Source organism: Plecotus auritus (assembly GCF_963455305.1).
Source record: "Plecotus auritus genome assembly, chromosome: X".
Classification (NCBI taxonomy): Eukaryota; Metazoa; Chordata; class Mammalia; order Chiroptera; family Vespertilionidae; genus Plecotus; species Plecotus auritus.
This window is the reverse complement of record NC_137784.1, coordinates 129,159,036-129,181,817: the sequence shown is the minus strand read 5'-3', so window position 1 is coordinate 129,181,817 and position 22,782 is coordinate 129,159,036. Positions and strand designations below refer to the sequence as shown.

General features: G+C 41.7%; 1 protein-coding gene across 9 annotated transcripts in view; it reads left to right on the top strand.

The window, feature by feature from the left end:
• CD99L2 (CD99 molecule like 2) overlaps positions 1 to 22,782 on the top strand; it is a 105,519-nt gene that overhangs the window by 37,638 nt on the left and 45,099 nt on the right. For all 9 annotated transcript variants that reach the window (XM_080653802.1, XM_080653807.1, XM_080653806.1 and 6 more), the window contains exon 2: positions 22,475 to 22,534. In XM_080653802.1, the coding sequence (XP_080509928.1) occupies positions 22,475 to 22,534 (60 nt within the window). The remainder of the gene's footprint in view (positions 1 to 22,474; positions 22,535 to 22,782) is intronic.

Here is a 22,782-nt window from a genome sequence, read left to right as displayed (position 1 = left end):
TCTGTCCCTTCCTTTCTCAAATATATTAAAAAAAAAAAACACCCTGAAATTATGGGAACAGGTGGGATCACTCTGGGAGAGGGTTAACATGAGCTATCTGGGGAACACCAAAATTGAATGGAAGGGGAGAGTCAGAGTAGGATCAGTGAAGGAGAATGAGAAGTAAGAGGACAAGAGCCTGAGGAGGAAGTATCGCCCAGATTCAAGATAAATTGTTTCAAGGAAGGTGTCACATGCTGTGGAGGGGTCAGAAAGATGAGTCCTATTGTAAATCATGCTGTAGTGATCTAGGGGTGAATATATCGTTTCAAATTAGTATTTTTTATTTCTTTGGATAAATACCCAGAAGTGGGATTGCTGGGTCCTATGGTAGTTTTATTTTTAATTTTTTTTTGAGGTAACTCCATACTGCTTTCCACAGTGGCTGTACCAATTTATAATCTCATCAACAGTGCATGATGGCTTCCCTTTCTCCACATCCTTGCCAACACTTGTTTGTTGCTTATATAGTTTGGATATTAACTCCTTATTGGAGGTATCATTTGCAAATATCTTCTCCCATTCATTTTACTTCACTGTGTGGATTTTTTTTAGTTTGATGTCTCAGTTATCTATTTTTGCTTTTATTACCTTTGTCAGAGGAGACATCCAAAAATATATCACTATGACCTCTGTCAAAGAGTTTATTGCTTTTGTTTTCTTCTAGGACTTTTATGGCAAGGCAACTGATGGTTGCTAGACTTGTGGTGATGTCATCATAGCTATATAAATGTCGAATTGAATCACTACGTTGTATACCAACTATCCTATATAATAAAAGGCTAATATTCAACCGGGAGACTGGGAGTTCGATCACTTGCTATGACGTGTGCTGACCACCAGGCGGTGGAACATGGCGAGTGACCAGCAGTGGTGGCGGGGCGCTGAGGGAGCAAGGGAAGGAAGAGGTGGGGAGGCAGGGAGGTGGGGAACCTGATCAGCCCTGATCATTGGCCAGGCCTAGGGACCCTACTTGTGCATGAATTTCATGCACCAGGCCTCTAGTACTTAATAAAAGGCAATTTTTAAAAACTCAGAAGGATGAGTCTTCAAGTCTGCCTGGACATGGCATTTCTCCCCCAAGCTGGCCTCTTCTTTTATGCTCCCCAGCTTGGTGGGTGGTATCACCATTCTAGCCCACATGCCAAGGGACATGTGTAGGTCATCCTCATACTCCTCTCACACCTGCATCACTTCTTAACTATCCTCACTACCCTTACCCAATATGGCCTTTCTCATCTACCTTCTCTGGCCATTCCCTGCCACATACTTGGTTCTAGCCCTCCTAATTTCTCCCTCCTCATGGTACCTCCTTGCTCTCTGAGAATGGTGGATGGGCTACTGTATCTCTAAGGTAGAGGTGGGGAACCTTTTTTCTGCCAAGGGCCATTTGGATATTGATAACATCATTCACGGGCCATACAAAATTATCCACTTAAAAATTAGCCTGCTATATTTGGTCAAACGTTTAATTAACTCATCCCTAATGCCTTGGCAGGGCCAGGCCAAATGATTTCAAGGGCCTTGGGGCTGGACGTTCCCCACCCCTGCTCTAAGGCTTGACTCAGGAGGTTTCCTTTGTGCCAAGGTCCTCTTCCTTTGCTCCCAGAGTATGTCTGCTCACTTTCCTAAACCTATCCCAGCTTGCCACCCACTCCTTAAAGCCTGCAAGGCAGAGCTAGTGACGGGCTGCCAAGATGCATAGCATCTGGCACATGAAGCTATCATTACCCCAATTGTTTAAATGTCTCCGCCACTGGACTGAGGTTAAGAACTGTGTTTTTGTTGTTGTTGTTGTTGTTGTTGTTTGTTAGTTTGTTTTCATCTTTCTCTCTTCCCCAGTCTCTGGGATCTGCTAGGTCTTCAGTGTTTGGTGACTAAATAGTTCTGTGTGAACTTTCTGGTTCCATAAGCCTATGAAAAGCATTCACTAAGGATTTCCTTTAAATGAAAGCTCCTAGGGTCACTGGAAATAAGATTGGATTTGCAGAAATTTGAATCACATGTAGCAGGGTCAGAACACTTTTGTTGTGTTTAAGCAAATCATACCAGGCCCTGGAAGTACACCCTGTTTTATATTTGGGCAGTCAGGCTCAGACCCTGGTTAGGAGCCAGGTATATTTATAGTGGGTAAGACATCTGCCCTATCTCTCCTCCTCTTCACACCCCGGGCACTGCTTATTTCCCATTCTCCCTCCCACTTCCTATTATGCAAGCCAGCCCTGGTTCTAGATGGGAGTATGAGCTGGGGCAGCCAGAATCCAGCCCAGCTCCCTGTAGTCTCTGACTCAGATCACCTTTACACTGGCTTCCCTGTGAATATATCCTCTTGAAATGTAGTTTCCTTTTTCTGTGGCTTAAAATTTTTGAGATAAAATTCACAATAACATAAAATTCACCCTTTTAAAGAGTGGCATGGAGGACATTCACAAAGTTGTCTGACCATCACCTCTGTCTAGTTCTAAGACATTTCATCACACCAAAAGGAAACCTCGTACCAATTAAGTATTCAGCCTACATTCTCCTCTTCTTTCCAGCCTTTGGCAACCGCTAATCAGCTTTCTGTCTCTATGCACTTACCTATTCTTGATGTATCATATAGTATATGGAATCATGCAGTATGTGCTCTTTTGTGTAAGACTTCTTTCAGCAAAAGGTTTTCAAAGCTCATTCAGATTGTATGTAGCATGTGTCAGAATGTCATCCCTTTTTATGGCCAAATACTCTTTCGTTGTATGGATAGAACACTCCCACTAGAATGCTGCTCTGTGAGGGCATCACTTGGAGCTGCCTTGTTCATGGATGTTTCCTAGGGCTGAAATCAGAGATGGGCACCTTGCCATGCTGATCAGTAGTTATTTGTTGGATGAATGAATGGAGGTTGCTCGTTTCCATGTGTCTGGTGATTCTCTGTGTCTGCTTGTATGCTTGAGTGGAAACCCAGCTGGAATTTCCTCTTCCTGGGCTGGGAGGCTGGCTGCAATCTGGGAGGATGGGAAGGCTGCATATTGGGCTGTGGCTGGTGAGAGAGCTAGTGAACAGGCTAGGGCTGGCCTGAATGTATCCCCTTCTAGGTCCCAGGACTGCTCAGCTGCCAGCTCCTCCTTGCCAGCTTGCTCAGTTTCTTTAGAGAGATTTCCAGCTTCTCTGCAGTGAGGGGGCTGTGCAGGAGACCAAGGGGAGCACCAGGTCTGCATACAGTTCCTAGGCTCCTCCTCCTTCCATCTGCCTCCCCTGACACTGAGTAGAGGAAGGGGTAGGAGTTCTCCCACCTAGCCCGCACACCTCCTTCTGGACAGATGATGTGCTCCTGAGTTTGGTTCCTTTCCACATTTTTTTCTTGTTAGTTTATTTTTTATGGGAAATATGTCATATTTAGAAATTAGGGAGAATTGATATCTTTGTGATATTGTTACTTCCTATCCACAACTTAGTGTTCAGTTGTTCAGGTCTTCTTTTAGGTTCTTTAGTATTATTTAAAAATTTTTTATTTACTTAATTCTAGTACATTTGCTAAATATCTTTTTAAATTTACATACAGGTAAATGCTAACTTTGAGTGCATATCAAAACAGACCATTTTTATCACCACAGAAATTTTTCTTATATCATGTCCCAGCCTCCCCCTCCCCCGTGCAACCACTGATCTGATTTTTACAATATAAGATAGTTTTATCTTTTCTAGAATTTCATAAAAATAAACCATACCATGTTTACTCTTGTGTGTCTGGCTTTTTCATGCAGTATGATGCCTTCAAGGTTCATCCATGTTACAGCTTATATCAGCAGTTCCTTTAAATTGCTGAGTATTTCTCCATTGTATGGACATATTTCAGTTTATCCATTCTCCTGTTCACTGACAGTTGGGTTGTTTCCAGTTTTGCACTATTAAAAATCAAGCTGCTATGAACATTTGTGTACAAGATTATTTGTGAACATATGTCTTCATTTCTCTTGGATGGAGACCTACAAGTGGAATTGCTAATTCATGGGGTATGGATAGGTTTAACTTTTGTTGTTGTTAATCCTCACTGGAGGATATTTTTTCCATTGATTTTTAGAGAGTGGAAGGGAGGGGAGAGAAACATGGATGTGAGAGAGACACATCGATTGGTTGCCTCCTGCACGTGCCCCAACCAGAGCCAGGGATCGAGCCTGCAACTGAGGTACTTGCCCTTGACCAAAATCAAACCCGGACTCTTCAGTCCACAAGCTGATGTTCTATCCACTGAGCCAAATCGGCTAGGACAGGATATGTTTAACTTTTTAAGAAACTGGTAGAGTTTTCCAAAATGATTGTACCATTTTCCACTTTCACCAACGGTGTGTGAGAGGTCCAGTTCTCCCACATCTTCTCCAATATTTGGTGACATTCAGCTTCTCTGACTTTGATTTATCTGTTATTCTGATGTCATCCACCTTCGTTTTTCTGAAGTTCATCTCTTCCCCACCCTTTCCTGCTCCCATTGCTATTTTGAATGCACTCATGCACTCCTTTTCTTATATCTCCCAGTGGTTTTCAAAGACAGGGGGTGTAAATATGCTTGGTCCACCATCTGGAACAGGAAGTCAGGGCAGATTTTTAGTTATCTGAGTAGTCTCTAGTGTGACATTTTATCTTGAAGGTCTCGGTAAATAATAATAAAAAAAAGACCAACTGTTCTCCTGTCTTGTTTTCTTACTCTTTTCTGCACTTGTTTTCAAAGCAGCAAAGAACAAAATCAGTGACTTCTGTTTTCTCCACACTTTCCAATAAAGGAATATTAACATTTCGGCCTAAACTTGATTGCATGTCCAAGAATAACTTATTTAAAGGGAAATGGGACTATTGACATTTTACACAATTTTAAATGTTGAAGATTTTTTTATGGGTGGGGTTGAATGGAAAAGGACTGTATGAGATGGAGATGGAAGATGAGTGGTAGGAATTGTTTCACTCACTCCGGGGAATACTCAGCCCCCAGCCTGCATGTCATGTGCAACTGGTACCATCACGTCCTGCATTTCTCCTTCTCTGGAGTATGTGTTTGCATGGTCTTGCTTGTCACATCTTCAGGAAAATAACTGCCTGAAGCTTTTTCTTCTCCCCGGAGCAATACAGTCTCTCCCCAGAGGGTTAGGGACTCTAAGGCTGGTAGGAAGGGGGTGAAGTGGGGCGAGACAGTGGTTCTGGCTGTCCTTGCCCCAGTTAGAGGAGTGTAGTGGGTGGGTCTTTCTGCTGGCAGCAGTGCCTGGGCTGGGTGAATATATGACAAGGACATCCATTGTGACCAGGCATTAAAATGTTTCATACACATAACCTATACTTTGGGGGTTTGATGTATTGCTTAGGTTATCTTTTTGAGAATAGAATATGATATATCTGCAGAGCAGGGTGGACAAATTTGCATGGTGCTAAACTGCCAGGAAGCAAATTCTAGAATGCATTGCTGCTGCTCCTTTGCTGCTGCCTCTGAAAGTACTAGTATGGCTCAGAATCTCTGTACTCTGCAATGTGTCCACTTTTTCTCCTCCCTTATAGTCTTTGATTGTCTGTTAGTCTATTGGGGATGTGTTGAAGAAACATAAACATGCTTTCAGCAAGGAATATTCTGCCTGTGAGGGCAGCACAGGATGCCAGCCCGGGTTGTAGACCTGCCGATTTGAAACATCTCCTTTCAACAGATTGTCTCATAGCCAGCGAAGCTGGGAGTGGGGGGTGGGTAGAGTAAGGAAGAAACCTAATTATGCAAATTTTGATCTTAAACCTTTATTCATATGTTTCCTGGCAGGCTGTTCTTTAATCTCAAGAGCAAGATTGCTCAGAGTTACCATGTATTCCAGTTAATTGCGATAAAATTATAGCAAAGGTTGTTTTTGCTATAATCAAGAGTGATTTTGATTAATACTTATGAAATCAAATGCCTCACCAGCACTGGGAATGAGAACAACCTTTTCAGTCAGCCTTCCATTCTCTCCCCGCCCCCCCTCCACTTTTCCCAAAGGCCAAGATAGAAATATATTTGAAAGGTTTTTCTTTTTTAAATCTACTTACTTACATGGATAGTCATTTTTAAATATTTTTTTTCAAAGAGGGAGTCTGATTATTTCCCTCGATCTTTAATGCAAAGGTTATAAAATAGTTCTTTATTGAGGAAAGCAAAGAGGACCTCAGCAGAGGTCTAGGCTAGTGACAGTGACAAGAGCACATGCCATGTCCTGATTGGCTGTCCTGGTACTGGTAGAAATTCAGGGCACTCTAAAGGGTATTTTCTATTGGATCATTAGAGCACCTTGGGAAGATCCAGAAGAAACCTGCTGGAGAAGAGATGACAACACACAAGAAGACAATAGAATTAATATAGGTATCAGATAACAAAGTGGAAATTAACTATAGAGCAAGGTGTGTACACTTAGTTAAAGGAGTAGGGTGGTGAAAGTGGGCATGAAAGAAATGGCTGGACTTGTGTGGCTCAGTTGGTTGAGCGTCATCCCATGCACCAAAAGGTTGTGGGTTCGATTCATGGTTATGGCACATGCCCTGGGTTTCGGGCTCGATCCCCAGTAGGGGGTGTGCAGGAGCCAGCTGGTAGATTTTTTTTTCTTATAGATGTTTCTATCTCTTCCCTCTGCCTTCCTCTGAAATCAATAGAAAAATATTTTTAAGAAGAAATGGTTGGACTTAATATTTTTCAGTTGAATTGACTGCCTTCATTGATGAGTTGGATGTGGGTGGTGAGGAGAAGGAAAACTCAAGGGTAACATAATGTCCAAATTTTCAGCCTGAGTGGCAGTAACTGGTAGTTCCACTTACTCAGGTGATGATGATGATGGATGATGATTTGGGGAAACCTAGTCTGGAGAAGGAAAGGAGAATGCTTGCTTTTAGCTCTGATAGAAGCAGTAGGCAGTGGGTGAGACAGCAAGAACCTCTAGAACAGCCGTGGGCAAACTACGGCCCGCGGGCCAGATCCGGCTGTTCTATCCGGTTCTCTTGCTCTCCCCTCCGCTCCTTTATTTTGAATTTATATTAGTTCACACAAACACTCCATCCATGCTTTTGTTCCGGACCTCCGGTCCAGTTTAAGAACCCGTTGTGGCCCTCGAGTCAAAAAGTTTGCCCACCCCTGCTCTAGAATCATTCTAGGGTGTACCCTTTCACCTCAGGGTTGCAAATCTACCTCTATCAATCTGGTCACTCCCCAGTAAGGACCAGAATAAGTCCCACGTGGCAGAGGTATTCATGAGAGCATTCTGGGGGATGATGTAGAACACCTACAGTGCCTGGTACCAGCTTCTTCCTGAGCCTTCTGGCTATAGTAACAAACTACAAAGGGAACACTGCCTATCTTCCCCATCAGCAGAGAGGTTGGGAGTTGGACTTGGCAAGGATGCACAGTGTTAGGCCAGTGGAATCACCTGCCAGTATGGATGGAATGATGCAATTTGAGCATACTTTGTGTGTCAGAGACCCTTTACTTTTCAAGTACTTCTGCATATGCTGTCTACTTTTTATATCCAAACGTATACTCTGTGCGGACAGTAGAGTAGAGCTATTGTCCTGACTTAAGAGATGGTGAAATAGAGAGATAGAGAAGTTAAACTGCAGATGGCCACATAGCACATTATATAATGAGCTTTGGAGTCAAGAGACACCAACCAATACTAAGCACCTACTGTGTGCCAAATACTGGGCTGCTTCAGTAACTCTGAGATATGTAGGGATTGTCAGCTCCAATAAATCAAAGAGGAAATGAGTCTTGGGTGTAGCTATGCTCACAGGAGAGACCATGGAATGGCCTAGGTTAGGGCTGGAGACATAACTTGGGAGGTCTCAACATGAGATGAAAACCAAGTCATGGTCCTTGACCTGTGGTCGGCAAACTGCAGCTCGCGAGCCACATGCGGCTCTTTGGCCCCTTGAGTGTGGCTCTTCCACAAAATACCATGGCCTGGGTGAGTCTATTTTGAAGAAGTAGTGTTAGAAGAAGTTCAAGTTTAAAAAATTTGGCTCTCAAAAGAAATTTCAATCATTGTACTGTTGATATTTGGCTCTGTTGACTAATGAGTTTGCCGACCACTGTCCTTGACCACATCACCCAGGAAATGGGGTCAGGAAGGAAGAGAGGGAGGGAAGAAGGAAGGGGTAACAGCATAGTTTAAGGTTGAGGAAGAGATGTCATCAGGAGCCAGAGAGGAGATGGCCAGAAAGGTGAAAAGAAAATCAGAAGAAAGAGAAGCCAGGGTGGAACAACTCAAAAAACAGGGAGCCCTTTCCTGTGTTCTAGCTCACGTTCCTGAGAACAGTTTCTGGGAGTGCTGGGTGATGTCAGACTGCAACAGGTGGTGGATTGAGGCCTGGAGTCCCTATTTGTCTTGCCTAGGGAGTGAGGGAGGGATAGAGAGGGCAGTGGCTGAGGGACAGCAGGGGCTAGGGAGACTTGACTATTTCCCAGGCTGTTCAGGAAAGGAAACAATGGAGGTGGGGGAGGATATCATTACTGGATCGAACGCCTCTACACACATGCACATCCAGGATCTCATCAGGGCCTCCCAGGACCCATAGGAAGTATAATGGAGAAAACAGAGGTTCTGGGAGAGGTACAAATCTGTCCAAGGTCACATAGCTAGTGAATGGAATAGCTCAGTTTGGATGTAGTTGGCCCAGCAATTTTTCCTTTGAACCGGTTGCCAGCAGGTCCTATGGCTGGAGCTCTCAGTATTATGTTCCTGAGTAGGAAGTGTGATTTTCAGATCAGCTCCCCACTGCCTTGGTTGGGCTGCCTTCCCCTTCTTGATCTAGTTGTGTGTCATCTCCATGATTAGCCATACCTCTGTGGTCAATGTTAGATACAAAGATGAGGGAATCTCAGGGCTGGCCTTTGGGACTGGGTGATCACTGTAGGAAGTGGGAGCTGGTAGCTCCCTGGCTGCTTCTGAGGACCTTTGTGTCAAAGACAGTGCAGCTCCAAAGATGGGTCTGTAGACAAGCAGAGGCTGGAGATGAGGCCAGGAGTCCAGGTGAGTTATCTGTGTAGTGGAGGCAGAGTCTAAAATGTCTACAAGGGCTTAGATCCTACTTGACACAAAACACTTCCATGGCCTCTATTCAAAGGAATGAAGTCTCCAAAGGAAGCCACCCACCTCTTTGAGTCTCTTAAACCCAGGCTGAGAAGTAGGATGAAGGAGGTTCAGGGACCTGTCTGAACTTTTTAAAAAAATAAACTTTAAATTTTAGACCAGTCTTATATTTACAGAAAATTTTCAAAATAGTGCAGAGTTCCCATATGCCCCAAACACAGTTCCCCTGTTATTAACATCTTAAATTAGTATGGTACATGTCACAATTAATGAACCAATGTCGAACTAGGGTCCCAGCTTTATTCAGATTTCCTTAGTTTTCCCTAATGTCTCTCTTCTGTTCCAGGATCCTATCCCCTACCTGGCATTTTGTATCTAACAATTACTGGGCTGAATGGTCAATAATTCCAAGATTGGAGTTCCCAATGCATTTGGGTTCTCCATGGCCTGAATTGTAGAAAGTTTCCTAAACTGGGTTTTTAAAAACACTACTACCCAAACTTCAGTATAGCTTTCATCTTCTTTTTTTCCTGTTGCAATGAAAGCTGATGGAGTTCAAAGTTACCCCATGAATCTCTTTCCAAGTATGCCCATGGAAAAGTGTGTTAATGCTGGGGAGGGGAGAGTTTCCATTTCCTGAGGACTTCCTGTGCACCAGCCACTGTGATGGGCTGAGGTCTTCTTTGCCTTGTTAGTCTTTCTCTTCTTAGCTCCCTAGTGTGGATAATGGAGTTCATCTCACTTCTTGATACTGGCCCACTGTCACCATGGTGGCCTTACAAGGCCTCTCTTTCATTTTGTTTTATATTAGTTTTTATTCCCCTTCATCCCCCTTCCCACCTTCTTTCACCCCCCTTCATTAAGCACTTGTTCTTTTTAAAAAATATATTTTATTGATTTCAGAGGGGAAGGAAGAGGGAGAGAGATATAGAAACATCAATGATGAGAGAGAATCATTGATCAGCTGCCTCCTGCACACCCCCTACTTGGGATGGAGCCCACAACTCGGGCATGTGCCCTGACTGGGAATCGAACCATGACCTCCTGGTTCATAGGTTGATCTCAACCACTGAGCCACACCAGCCAGGGTAAACACTTGTTCTTGATACATGTTATTAAATACGTACACTTCTGTGAAATGTGTAGAGTGTGTGATTTGCATAAATCATAAGGTGCCTGTCATGTTTGCAATCAGTACCATGTTTTCAAGATCTCCCCATGTTATCACATTGGATTTGTTGCTTCCAGCTGCCCTATGGTATGAATATTTCTTTGTAAGCATTCACCATGTTGTACTTTGATTCTCTGCCAGCCATGGATACCCTCTGAAGTTGTCTCCAGTTCTCCACCTTGCTACCTTGCTCCCTCTTAGACTCTGGATAGAATCCTTGCCTCTTCCTAGCTTCTGGTGGTAGCTGCAATCCTTGGCATTCTTTGGCTTGCATCTGTATCACTTTAATCTCTGCCTCTATCTTCATATGGAGTTCTTCCCTGGGTCTGTGTCCAAATTTCTCTTAATAAGAATACCATTCATTGAATTAGGGGCTATTCTAACCCAGTATGACCTCTTTTTAATTTCATTACATCTGCAGAGACCCTGTTTCCAACCAAGGTCAAATTCACATGTTCTGGGTGAACATGCATTTTGTATTCTGGATTTGAATGACCAAAACATGCTTTTCTCAGGTAAATAAAGGCTCTGGTAGTTAAACCACCATCATTTGTCACCTTGTCCTGCAAGTACAATAATTGGAGAAAACTGCACAAATGACAGAACAATGGTGTAACGTTCACAAATGCCATCTTATAGCAAAGGTCTAATAATATACTAGGTGTGAATTATGGACCATAATTAAAGCCTTTGTCAGTCATATTACCCAATTAGAAAATCCATAATTGTAAGTAGGACTCTTCTTTTTTAAAAAAGAGTAATTGCTTGTTGAAAGGGTGACATTACAGGTTTAGCAGAATAGGATCTGGAAAGATTTCTAAATGAATACTGCCAACCTGTTAAAAGCAAAGGTGGGCACTTAGCCTCTTTCAAACAGTAGCATTTCTGGTGACTTCTCCAGGGGAGGGAATGCATTGTTCTTGCTGTTCTCCAGGTCTGGGATAATGTGTTGCTCAGCAAAGTTTTGTTGACATAACAGATGAACACTTACATGGAAGAAAGGAAGGTCTATTGCTGCTGTAACAAATTATCACAAACTTAGAGGCCTAAAGCAACACAAATATATTTTCTTACATTATGGAGGTTGGGAATCTGACACAGATCTCACTGGGATAAAATCAAGGTGTTAACAGGGCTGCATGTGTGTTTTTTGTTTTTTTTTTTTTATGTGTTCTTTCTGGAGGCTCTAGGGGAGAATCTGTTTCCTTGCCTTTTCCAGCATCTGGTGGTATTTACATTCCTTGGCCCATGGCCCCTTTTTCCAATCACATTGACTTTTGTACCCTCCCTTTTCCCTCTTTTACTTATAGGGACCCTTGTGATTAGCTTGAGTTCACTCAGATAATCCAAGATCATCTTCCCATCTCAATAGCCTTAACTTAAGCACATCTGCCAAGTCCCTTTTGCCACATAAGGTGACATATTCACAGGTTTCCGGGTTAGGATGGGGACTTCTTCTTTTTATTTTTTTTAATATATTTTATTGATTTTTTTACAGAGAGGAAGGGAGAGGGATAGAGAGCTAGAAACATCGATGAGAGAGAAACATCGATCAGCTGCCTCCTGCACACCTCCCACTGGGGATGTGCCCGCAACCAAGGTACATGCCCTTGACCGGAATCGAACCCAGGACCCTTCAGTCCGCAGGCTAACGCTCTATCCACTGAGCTAAACCGGTTTCGGCATGGATGGGGACTTCTTGAGGGATTCTGCCTACCACAGGGGGTATTGGTTAGTTTGTATTACATTACATTGTTTTTTAAAAAAATAGTTTTGTTTTTTAATGTGAAATTAATAGATTCTGCGAAAATAAAGAAGAAAACAGGCATCTCCTCTGGATAACTACTGTTAATATTTTGTTATATATTATTCCAGACTTTATGAAAACACCTCAAGGAGGTTGGTGAGGTGGGCGGTAGATCTGTGGGCCCTCATAGGCTATTGTAAGGATTTTGGCATTTACGTTTCCCCCCAATGGGTGTATATTTTATTAGCTTTATTGAGGTATAATGGACATACAATAAAGTGTATGCATTCGAAGTGTATGGTGTGATCAGTTCTGTCATATGTATACACCTGTGAAACCATCACTAGAATCAAGATAATGACTGTCTTCATCATCCCTAGATGTTTCCTTGTGTCCCTAAGAAATACCTCTCTGCCCTTATCCCCATCCACAGGCAGCACTGATCTTTCTCTCACTATAGATTAGTTTACATTTTCCAGCATTTTTAAGAAATGGGATTATGCAGCATATACTCTTTCATTTTCGCCTGGCTTCTGTCACTCAACATACAAGGAATTATCCTTAGATTTATCGATGTTGTGCGTGTATTAGTCATTCATTCCTTTTCCTCCCACTAATGAGAAAAGTCTCCTTTTTGTAGGTTTTCGTGTTACTAAAAAATACTGGGCTAGGTGACTTCATTTAACAAATGCGCTAAGTGCCCAGTGGATCCATGCCACACCTGGCCTTGCTTCAGGTGCCATGGAGGAGAAGAGGCACAAATCTCAGCCTGACATCTCCTAGACCAGCAGTCACCAACCTTTCGGACCTCACAGACCACCAGTGGTCCGCAGACCACCGGTTGGTGACCGCTGCTCCAAAGGTTTCCTCTTAGACACCTTTCTGTGAATAAGGTAGTTATGAAGAGAAGTTAGAATTCAGCTTGCTGAATTTGTTTCTGTGTTTGTCAAAGGTGCCTAGACAATTCAATGAGTAGACTTCGTTGCATCATTTGTTGCTAGGTGCATGTGTAGGGATGCAAACTATGTTTCTACTAATTCTGGGATCTATGTCAGCAACATCTGGGAGATGCATATGGTCTGATGAGTTGCTGAGGTTCTTAATGTTGAGCGTGTCCACTGCTAAGCCTGGCTTGGTTCATGTTTTAAGGGACACCTTTGGGCTGAAAAGAAGCTTAACAAATGGACAAGTTGGATTCTGCTCCATGACACACAGGAAGCTTTCTTGGGGCCCTTCCAGCTTCCCTCTCTAAACTGAGCAGGAATGTTCAACAATGGAGACTTACAGGATGCTTGTCATTTCTAGTGGATTTTTAAAAATTGTCATTGTATCCTTAGCATCATCCCCCATTGGCTTGTGTACAGAGACACAAGTAGAGTGGTGAAAAGGGGAAAGGTCAGCTGAACAGCTATTATTTCATTTTGTATAGTATTAAATACATTATTTGATTTATATTCCCTCAAAGAACTGGCTGATTTAAGGACTTATTTGACTAAATCAAGCAGACACAGGCCTGGATATGTTCCTTAAAGTTGCTATATAGACTAAGACACCAATCTTCCCTTTTCTACAGAGGTGAAAACTGAGGAGGGGGGTCTCACTCCTTTTGAGGATTTGTGTTAAAGGATGAGTTAGATTGATGGCCTACTTCAATGATAAGCTAGCCCCAGAAGAAGGTTATGGAGCGGAGTATATTTATACCCACAGACTGGCTTTTTCTGTTTTACACACAGCTTCCAGGTTGCTTACTCAATGTTTACAGAGTGTCATGCAAGTACCCAGGGATGTCTGTCATTGGATATATCAGGGAAGAGAATTGGAGGAAGGTATTTCTTGCAGATATGACACACATGGACAGGTTCATGGAGAAAAGTTGTTCAAGTCAAAGGGAGGAAGGGGTTGAGGAAGAAGTGAGGCATGTGGCAGGGAGATGAGATCTGGTGCTGGTGACTGGTGACCCTCACCACAGAATTCAGGTGTCTGTCATGGGCAACCGGGGATGGACTTATTCGTTGTAGTGCCAGAGGATCAGGGTCAGATTGGGGTCAACACAAAAAGTTTCCAACAACCTTCCTCTTCCAATGAATGACTTTCAAAAGCACCTGCTAGGGCCCCCAACTCAATTGATTCTGAGAGAAGAGGTTCCTAAGCTTGGTCAGCCCGTCCTTCCTGGCTGAAAACCTCTGAGTTATACATTATGAGTTTGCTGTATTCTGAGGAATGGTTGATTAGCTTACATTTAAGGTTCTGCCCAAAATTAGTAAGTCCTGAGAAAGTTGACCTTGCCTTTGTGAAGTTTGTTTTTAAGAATCATAGCTTGCCCCAGCCAGTTTGGCTCAGTGGATAGAGCATTGGCCTGTGGACCCAAGGGTCCCGGGTTTGATTCCAGTCAAGGGCACATACCTGGGTCGCAGGCTCCTCCCTTGGCAGGCGGCCAGGTTGGGGCTCCTGCAGGAGGCAACCAATTGATGTGTTTTTCTCACATCGATGTTTCTCTCTGTCTTTCCCTCTCTCTTCCACTCTCTCTAAAAAAAAAATCAATGGAAAAATATCCCTGGGTGAGGATTGCAAATAAATAAATAGTGCGGTTTTATTTTTTTTAAAAAAGAATCATAGCTTGCTGTGGTTTGTTAAATTTTTAATTGTGGAATAAAAAAAAGCAAAAAAAAATAATTGTGGTAGAAAGCACAAAACTTAATGTTTACCATTTTACACATTTCTGAGTGTAAAGTTCAGAAGTTAAGTATATTCACATTGTTGTGCAACCACATTCACATTGTTGTGCAACCAATTTCCAGAAGTTTTTCATCTTGCAAAACTGGAACTCTGTACCCATTAAACACTAACTCCCCATAATCCCTCTCCCCTCAGCTCTTGAAAACAACGATTTTACTTTCTGTCTCTATGAATTTGATTACTCTAGACTTCTCATAAATGGAATCATACATTATTTGTTCTTTTGTGATTGGCTTATTTCACTTAGCATAATGTCCTCAAGATTCATCTATATGATAATCACGTACTAATATTTTATTTCTTATTTTTTCACATCTTGTAAGATTCCCAGAGTGGACATACATTATTTGAAAACAAATTTAAAAATGTACGTAACACATTGAGAGGCATAGTACAAGAGAGACTTACAGAGAGAGGTAGGCAGGGGCCAGGTTAGGCTGGGCTTTGCAGGCTATAGTTTGGCATATGGAGTTTATATTTAGTGTAGTGAGGAGGTCTTTGAGCAAGGAAATGATGTGCTGTGATGTTTGTTTAAAAAAGAAAAAGGGTATCTCCCTGCCTAATGTGTGGAGAATAGGTTATGGTGGGGAGAAGACTTAGAACGACCAGGTGGATGGGTCTTATGGTTGTCCAGGAAAGAGATGATGGCTGCAGTGGAGATGTGGATAAGTGGGTGGACCAAGGGCATGTTGTGAAGGTAGACTTGACAGTTCTTGATGGTGATGTGGCTATGGAGTGTGGGAGAGATGTCTAGGATGATGTGCAGTTTTCTGACTTGGACAATGGGTGGGAGTGAAACAGATGAGGAGCCCAGGACAGGGTCTAGTTTGGTGTGGCAAGTGCAGGTACTTGGTTTTGGACATGCTGAGTATGAGGTGGCTTTGAGGCATTTAGGAGTGATTGGAAGGGGTGAGAGTGAAGGCATCGAGTAAAAACAGCCATTTTATAAGTTTGGTTATGAAGAGGAGGAGAGAGAAGGCAGTGTCCATTTGTACAGTAAAAAATCAATTTTCTAGTTTAAAGTGGGAGAGATTTTAGCATGTTTAAAAATAGATGGGATAATACTTCCCAAAGTGATCTACAGATTTAAGGCAATCTCAGTCAAAATCCCAGCTGTTGCTTTTGCAGAAATTGACAGGCAGACCCTAAAATTTATATGGAGATTCAAGGGACCCATAATAGTTAAACAGTTTTGAAAAACAAGAATGAAATTGGTGGACTCACACTCCCCAATTTGAAAACTTATTACAATACAGCAGAATTCAGGACTGGCTAGTACTCGCACAAGGATAATCATATAGATCAATGGAATTAAATTGAGAGTCAAGAAATAAACCCTCAAATTTATGATCAGCCAAATTTTGACAAAGGTGCCAAGATAGTTCAATGAGGGAAAGAACAGTCTTTTCAACAAATAGTTCAGGGACAACTGGATTTCCACATATTAAAAAAAAAAAAAAAAAGAATTTGGATCCCTACCTCATACCATACACAAAATTAACTCAAAATGGATCATAGATTTTAAATGTAAGAACTAAAACTAGAAAACTCTTCTGAGCACCTTTGGGATTTGCTCTGAACAGCTGTGTGGAAAGAAAGAATAAAACTGTTCTTTTAGTTAGTGAGGTGACTTACGCAATTTATATAAAAAAAATTTAAATCCTCCTCCCACCTTTAAAAGCAAGCTACTTTCCATGTATGTAGGACACATAGATATTTCCTAGGAATATGTAAAAATGCTTTTAGCAATGGCACCTGAATCTAAACCCTTCTCTTGTTTACCAAGTTTTCCTTTAAGTAGCAGCTAACTGGAGTGCAGTGTGTCCTGTGAATACCTGTAATCAAGCGCCTGGGTCGGACACTGCAGGTGTATTAATGGTGGTGGCTGTTTTGGACTGAAATGCTGATCCCTGGCTTCTGGTGAATTACAGCCTTTGCATCATTACTGTCCTCTCTGGGAGTGCTTTAAATTTATTCATGAAACTAGTGGGAGCTCAGGTGGCAATAGCTATATCCATTTAGTAATCAGAATAAGAGGAAAGCCATTTTCATGTTCCCTTACAATGCTGCAGTGCTTAGCTAACCTAGAGGATATTAATTACTCAGCATGCTTTGAGGTGTAAAAGCATACATTTAGCAAGACAAATGTGTTCAAATCTAGATTTAAACAACAAGAGTTAATTTAAAACAGTGCAAACTTTCAGGGAAATCAGGGACTAGCATAATTTAGTGTTTTTGGTTTGCTCCCACCCTCTCTAGCACCAGGTGGGAGACCTACTTGTTTGTGTTAAGGGAGAAAAGTTATTTTTACCAGAGACATTTGTAAAATTGACCATGCATGCCAATGAGTTTGTTGCATAGATTTCCCACTAGCAGTATTCAGGAATGTGTCCATGGCAGGCAGAGGCTTCCTGCAGCACAGAGGTATGAAGTTGTTTTTCTGACCTGCAGGTTTTCTTTTTATTACTCACTAGAGGCCCGGTGCATGAATTTGTGCATGGGTGGGGTCCTGCTGGCCTGCCCCAATGGGGGCCCATCAGGCTGGGCCAGCGGGGGGAAGGCTGCGGGTGGTTGGCAGCTGGCCCCGCCCCTGATTGGGGTGTTGCGGGCCAATGGGGGGCGTCGATCAGTGCCTTGATCAGGCTGGTTGGCTGCTGCAGTGCATGTCATAGCAAATGGTCATTCTGGTCATTCCGCTGTTCTGGTCGCTGGGATTTTATATATATAGATGGCCTTAGTGGCCCCCTGCTAGAAGGCAGGGGAAACACATGGCTTTTACAAGCTGCCCCATCAGGTGAGGTCTTTATTGTATTAAGGTGGAGCATCTTTCTTCCATTGATCATTTCAGGTTAATCAAGCTGTGCCCCTCACCCCTCCTTCTTTAAGTTCAATCTTTTAGGGCTGATTTTAGTCTTATTTTTTTAAAATATATTTTTATTGATTTCAGAGAGGAAGGGAGAGGGAGAGAGAGAGAAAGAAACATCCATGATGAGAGAGAATCATTGATCTGCTGCCTCCTGCATGCCCCCTAATGGGGATTGAGCCCACAACCCGGGCATGTGCCCTGACCGGGAATCGAACCATAACCTCCTGGTTTGTAGATCAGTGCTCAACCACTGAGCCACACCAGCCGGGCTAGTCTTATTTTCTGAACCCAAGTGATTATGGGTGTACGCCAGAGTCCTATTAAATGTATCATCATTTGACCCCTCCGGTAGGAATTTGATTCTGGCCCACCTTCTAGTGGGTCCTCCCTGCATTGGACAAATTTAAGTATAACATAGATGTTTATGGAAGCTCCATTAGACAGACAAGTGGAAAATCCGGAGATGTCATATCAATGATTTACCAGTCTCAGGTGTCCCTTGCATTCTTATTCATCCACAGAAAAGGGCCAATATTTTAAAATTTGGAAACAAAAGCAGTTTATGTGAGTTTTTATTCATTTAGGATTTGTACTGAACCCTTTCCAAAAAGAAAAAAAATAGAAAGTTTCTCATATGTACAAAGGAAAAAGGGAGATGAGAAACTATCCTTAGAGAGCAGGGGAATAGATGTAATTGGACACTTGAGAGGCACCCATCTCCATGGCTGAGTTGTGACTATAACTCCGAAATCTTCAGCAGCCAGAGGTCCATATCTCTGCAGTTCTTAATCCATCAGCAGAGAGCAGACATGTTCCTCTGCAGAGATGAGTTTGCTCTTGGCATGAAACCCAAATGGATTTGTCACAAAGTAATATCATGTACTATCTACTGGTGAGTCTGTGGAGAAAAGATCGAAGGTATTCTCATAGTATGGAGACACCCTTTGGATAATCACAATGAACAGGTTGTGCCTCCTTGCTTCTGGGCGTGTGCATAGGCATAGAGATGACCAAGTCCTAGTCTCTGCTTCAAGCAGCTCACTGTCTAGAGCAGCACACTCCAATGGAACTTTCCATGATGATGGAAATATTCTCTGTCGGCGCCTTCGAACACAGTAGCCACCAGCCCCATGTGGCTATGGAGCACTTGGAATGTGGCTAGTGTGACTAAGGAACTGAATCTTAACATTTTTATTGGATTTTCATTAGTTTTAATTTAAACAGCCACATGTGGCTAGTGGTTCCCATGATGGACAGGACAGGGCTAGAGAGAGAATGAACATAGACACATACCTGCAAGGGTCAAGCTTTCAGGAAAAACTAAGTGGAACAGGCAGGAGAACAGAGGAGAGAGTGGCTAATTAAATAAAATCCAAATGAAAGACTACTTAAGGGGCACATCACGTGGGTGTTCTCGTGGATCAGACATTTCAATTAAGACAGGTGCTGGGTCCTGCCAGTTCCTGGTGGAATTCTCTAACAGTTGCCTGCTGTGCCTTGTTTTACAGCTCTCGTGAAAATGCACACTTAGATTTAGACCCCAGTCATGGTGGGTCAGGTTGCAATATGAGATCAAGTTTGTGTTCCCTCCCCAAGGGACAAAATCTACTTTAGGACAGACACAGGCTGCTGGGCTATCTGTGGGTAGAAGCAGCATTCCTTACTAAATGGATCTTCTCAAGGACATACACAAAGCTTTGTGTAATATTTCCAAAAGTTCTGCTCTATGAAAGGATGTTTTCATACAGGTGTGACCGGTTCACTACATGCTTTTTCCATTAAAACAAATTTTTGTGACCCTCTGCAGTGGAATGAGGTAACTTTTTCTTTTAGAAAAGCAAGCAAGACTTTATTGACAGCAGCAAAAATATCATGAGGTCCCTTAGAGGTTGGGGAATATGTGCCTGCGGGTGGGGGAGGGGGTAGGGGGGGCGGGAATGGCGTGGGTGGGCTACCTGGAGGGAGAGTGGACTGAATGAGGTAACTTTTCTGCCCAATACTTGAACACTGGTCCCCCAGATACACAGTGATTTGGGGCTTGTAAATTGAGCCTACAATGAATAAGCTGCTTTCTAATGTGTGCCTGGTGCCAAAGGGTGAATCAGCGTTGTTAAAGTGGGGGAATCCTTGTCTGCCTGCACCCAAACTGAGTTGTTTAAGTACAGATTGCATAGAAGAGGTATGGAATACAACCCTACTTTAGACCATTTGAGTTGTGGTATTTCTCATAAAAATATTTGTTCCCATCTTGATTTTAGCAGCTATGCTTGGTCGTATGCTCTGAAGTAGTCTTAAGAGCTCAGGATGTATAGATTGAGATTGAATGGTTTTGTCCACAGATGGTTTGGGTCTATTGAATCCAAGGTCAATGAGGGATTAAGAAATACTGCAAAACTGTGTTATATTGTTTCTAACTCTTTACTTGATGATATATATATAACAGAATGTGTCAGCAAACAGTAGTGGGATGGCTGAGGCTAAAAATATTACCCGTGCAAGATGTTATTTGGAAAACCGATTCTTCCAATTCTTGAGTTAGAAAGTAAGAATAGAGTTTTAAAGGAAGACCCAGTAGGATGATAGGCTTATGATTTTGGAGGGTTGATACAGAGCTTTTAAATTATCATTATCATCATCATAATAATAGAAATACATGTACATTATTAAAAACAAAAAAGGCAGAGAAGGGTTTAAATTAATTGTAAAATGCTCCTTCTTCCTGACCTCTATTTTTTCATTCTCTAGACATAACTACTGTTACCAAATTTTCTAGAAAATTTTTATGGATATGCATATAGATAAATGGAAAAACTCTCTGCACCTTGCTTTATTTATTTAATACTCTATCTTGGAGCCCTCTCCTATTTCATTATATAAGCTTTTGTCATCCTTTTTTTCAATAGATTTTATTTTTTATAGCAGTTTTAGGTTCACAGCAATATTGAGCAGAAGGCATGGAGTTTTCTCATATACCTTCTGCCCTCATACATGCACAGTCTCCTCCATTTTTTTCAGTTTTCATAAAGGTCTATTTTATTATTGGTGGGTAATGCATTTAACAGTTAAATACATTAAATAATGTATGGGTGACTGCATCCTCCATTATTAACAACCCCCACCAGAGTGGTACATTAATTATAATTGATTAATCTATATTGACACATCATTATCACCCAGAGTCTATAATTTACATTAGGGTTCACTCTTGGTGTTATATATTCTATGGTCTTGGACAAATATGTTTCTTGCTTATTTTTTCCGTTTAGTGACTTTTTTGGATTGATTTTAGTTATTGTTGTTGAACTTACATGTTTATTTTTTGAAAGAGTTGAGGTTACAGATCATACATCTCTTAGTGGTTACCCTTAATTTTTGCTATAGGAAATGGATATTAAAATACACTTTATTTTTAGAACAGTTTTAGATTTACAATGCAAAGCTAGTACAGAAAGTTCCCATATGCTCCACACCTAGTTTCCCCTATTATTAATATAGTACATTTGAGCCCTTGCCAGTGTGGCTCAGTTGGTTGAGTGTTGCCCCATGCACCAAAAGGTCACCAGTTCGATTCCCGGTCAGGGCACATACCAAGGTTGCAGGTTTGATCCCCAGTCAGGATGCATGTAGGAGGCAACTAATCTATGTTTCTCCCTCACATTGATGTTTCTCTTTCTTTGTGTCTCTCTCTCTCCCTCTCCTTCCCTACCCTCTTTTCCTTTCTGTCTTTCTAAAATAAATAAAAACATAAAAATATGGCACATTTGTCACAATTAATGAACCAATATTGATACACTATTATGAACTACAGTTCATATTCCATTCAGATTTCCTTAGTTTTTATCTAAAGTCCTTTTTTCTGTTCCAGAATCCAATCTAGGGTACCATTTGACTTTCCATAACTATATCTCCTTAGACTCTTCAGGCTGTTCAGTTTCTTAGACTTTCTTTGTTTTTGGTGATCTTGATAGTTTTGAGGAATACTGGTCAAATATTTTGTAGGATTTGGCCTTCAATTGGAATTTGTCTGATGTTTTTCTCATGATTATACTTAGGTCATGTGTTTTTGAGAGGAAGGCCACACACCTACTATAGTGCCCTTCTCATCATATCATATCCAGGGTATATACACTATCAATGTTACTCATCACTGTCCGTGTTAATCTTGATTATCTGACTCTCCAACAGTGAGAAACCTAGCTTCTACAATCCACCATTCATTTACTTATTCAGTTCCAGTGGGAATGCATAGCTGTTTGCTTGAGCCTTGATAATGTATATACCCCCATGGGAAACTAGTACATGCCGATCTCAAGGGAATGATAGCTGTCAAATTCCAAAACAAGCAGCATTGGGCAGATGGAGTGGAAGATTCTTTGTGGAAAGCTTTTCCCCAGAATCTTTTCAGTTATGTGTGATTGGTTAGAGCTACTAGTCTAGGTGTAGGTGCTAGGGTCGTGGGGTACCCTGAGTTGACAAAATGCAGAGTAACCTTTGTGAAACTTGGGGTGAGGTGAAAGATCTTAGCCCATTTTCAGTGGAGCTTTAGGCTCCAATATTCCCTGTTGCAAAAGTCATACATAACATGTAGAAATATTTTTGTAAGATTGTACTTTATGTTCTATACAGTTGAGCCTTCCAACTTCTAATGGACTGAAGGATTTTTTTTTTTTTTTTTGGTGGGGATAAGTTGTTTGTGGAAGGATATCAATTCATATCTTTGGGAGGCTTCAACTGATCTTTTGTGGCATTACCTTCATGACACTAAAGAGAAATGACCATTACAAGAGAGTATTTTAGTATTATTTTGTTTCATGCAAAAATAGTTAAAATTAAAAATTTTTATTTTTATTTTTTAGGATCTGCAGACTTTGATTTCGATCTGAGTGATGCATTGAAAGAAACTTCCTCAGTAAAGCGTGAGTAGTAAATTAAATAATCTGTTAAAAGCAAACAATAGCAATTAATATGTACCATCCACTCAGAATACATACTCAAGGAAAACAGGTGGCTTGTATTGCACTTGATTGGATAAAATATGGGTATCATAAATTATATTATTCAAAAGAAAATCTGAATATTTAAAATTCTTTGTTTCTTCTGTGGAGAGTACCAAGCAATATGTTATAACTGATATAGCATTTTCTCCAGCTCTAGTCATAGCCTG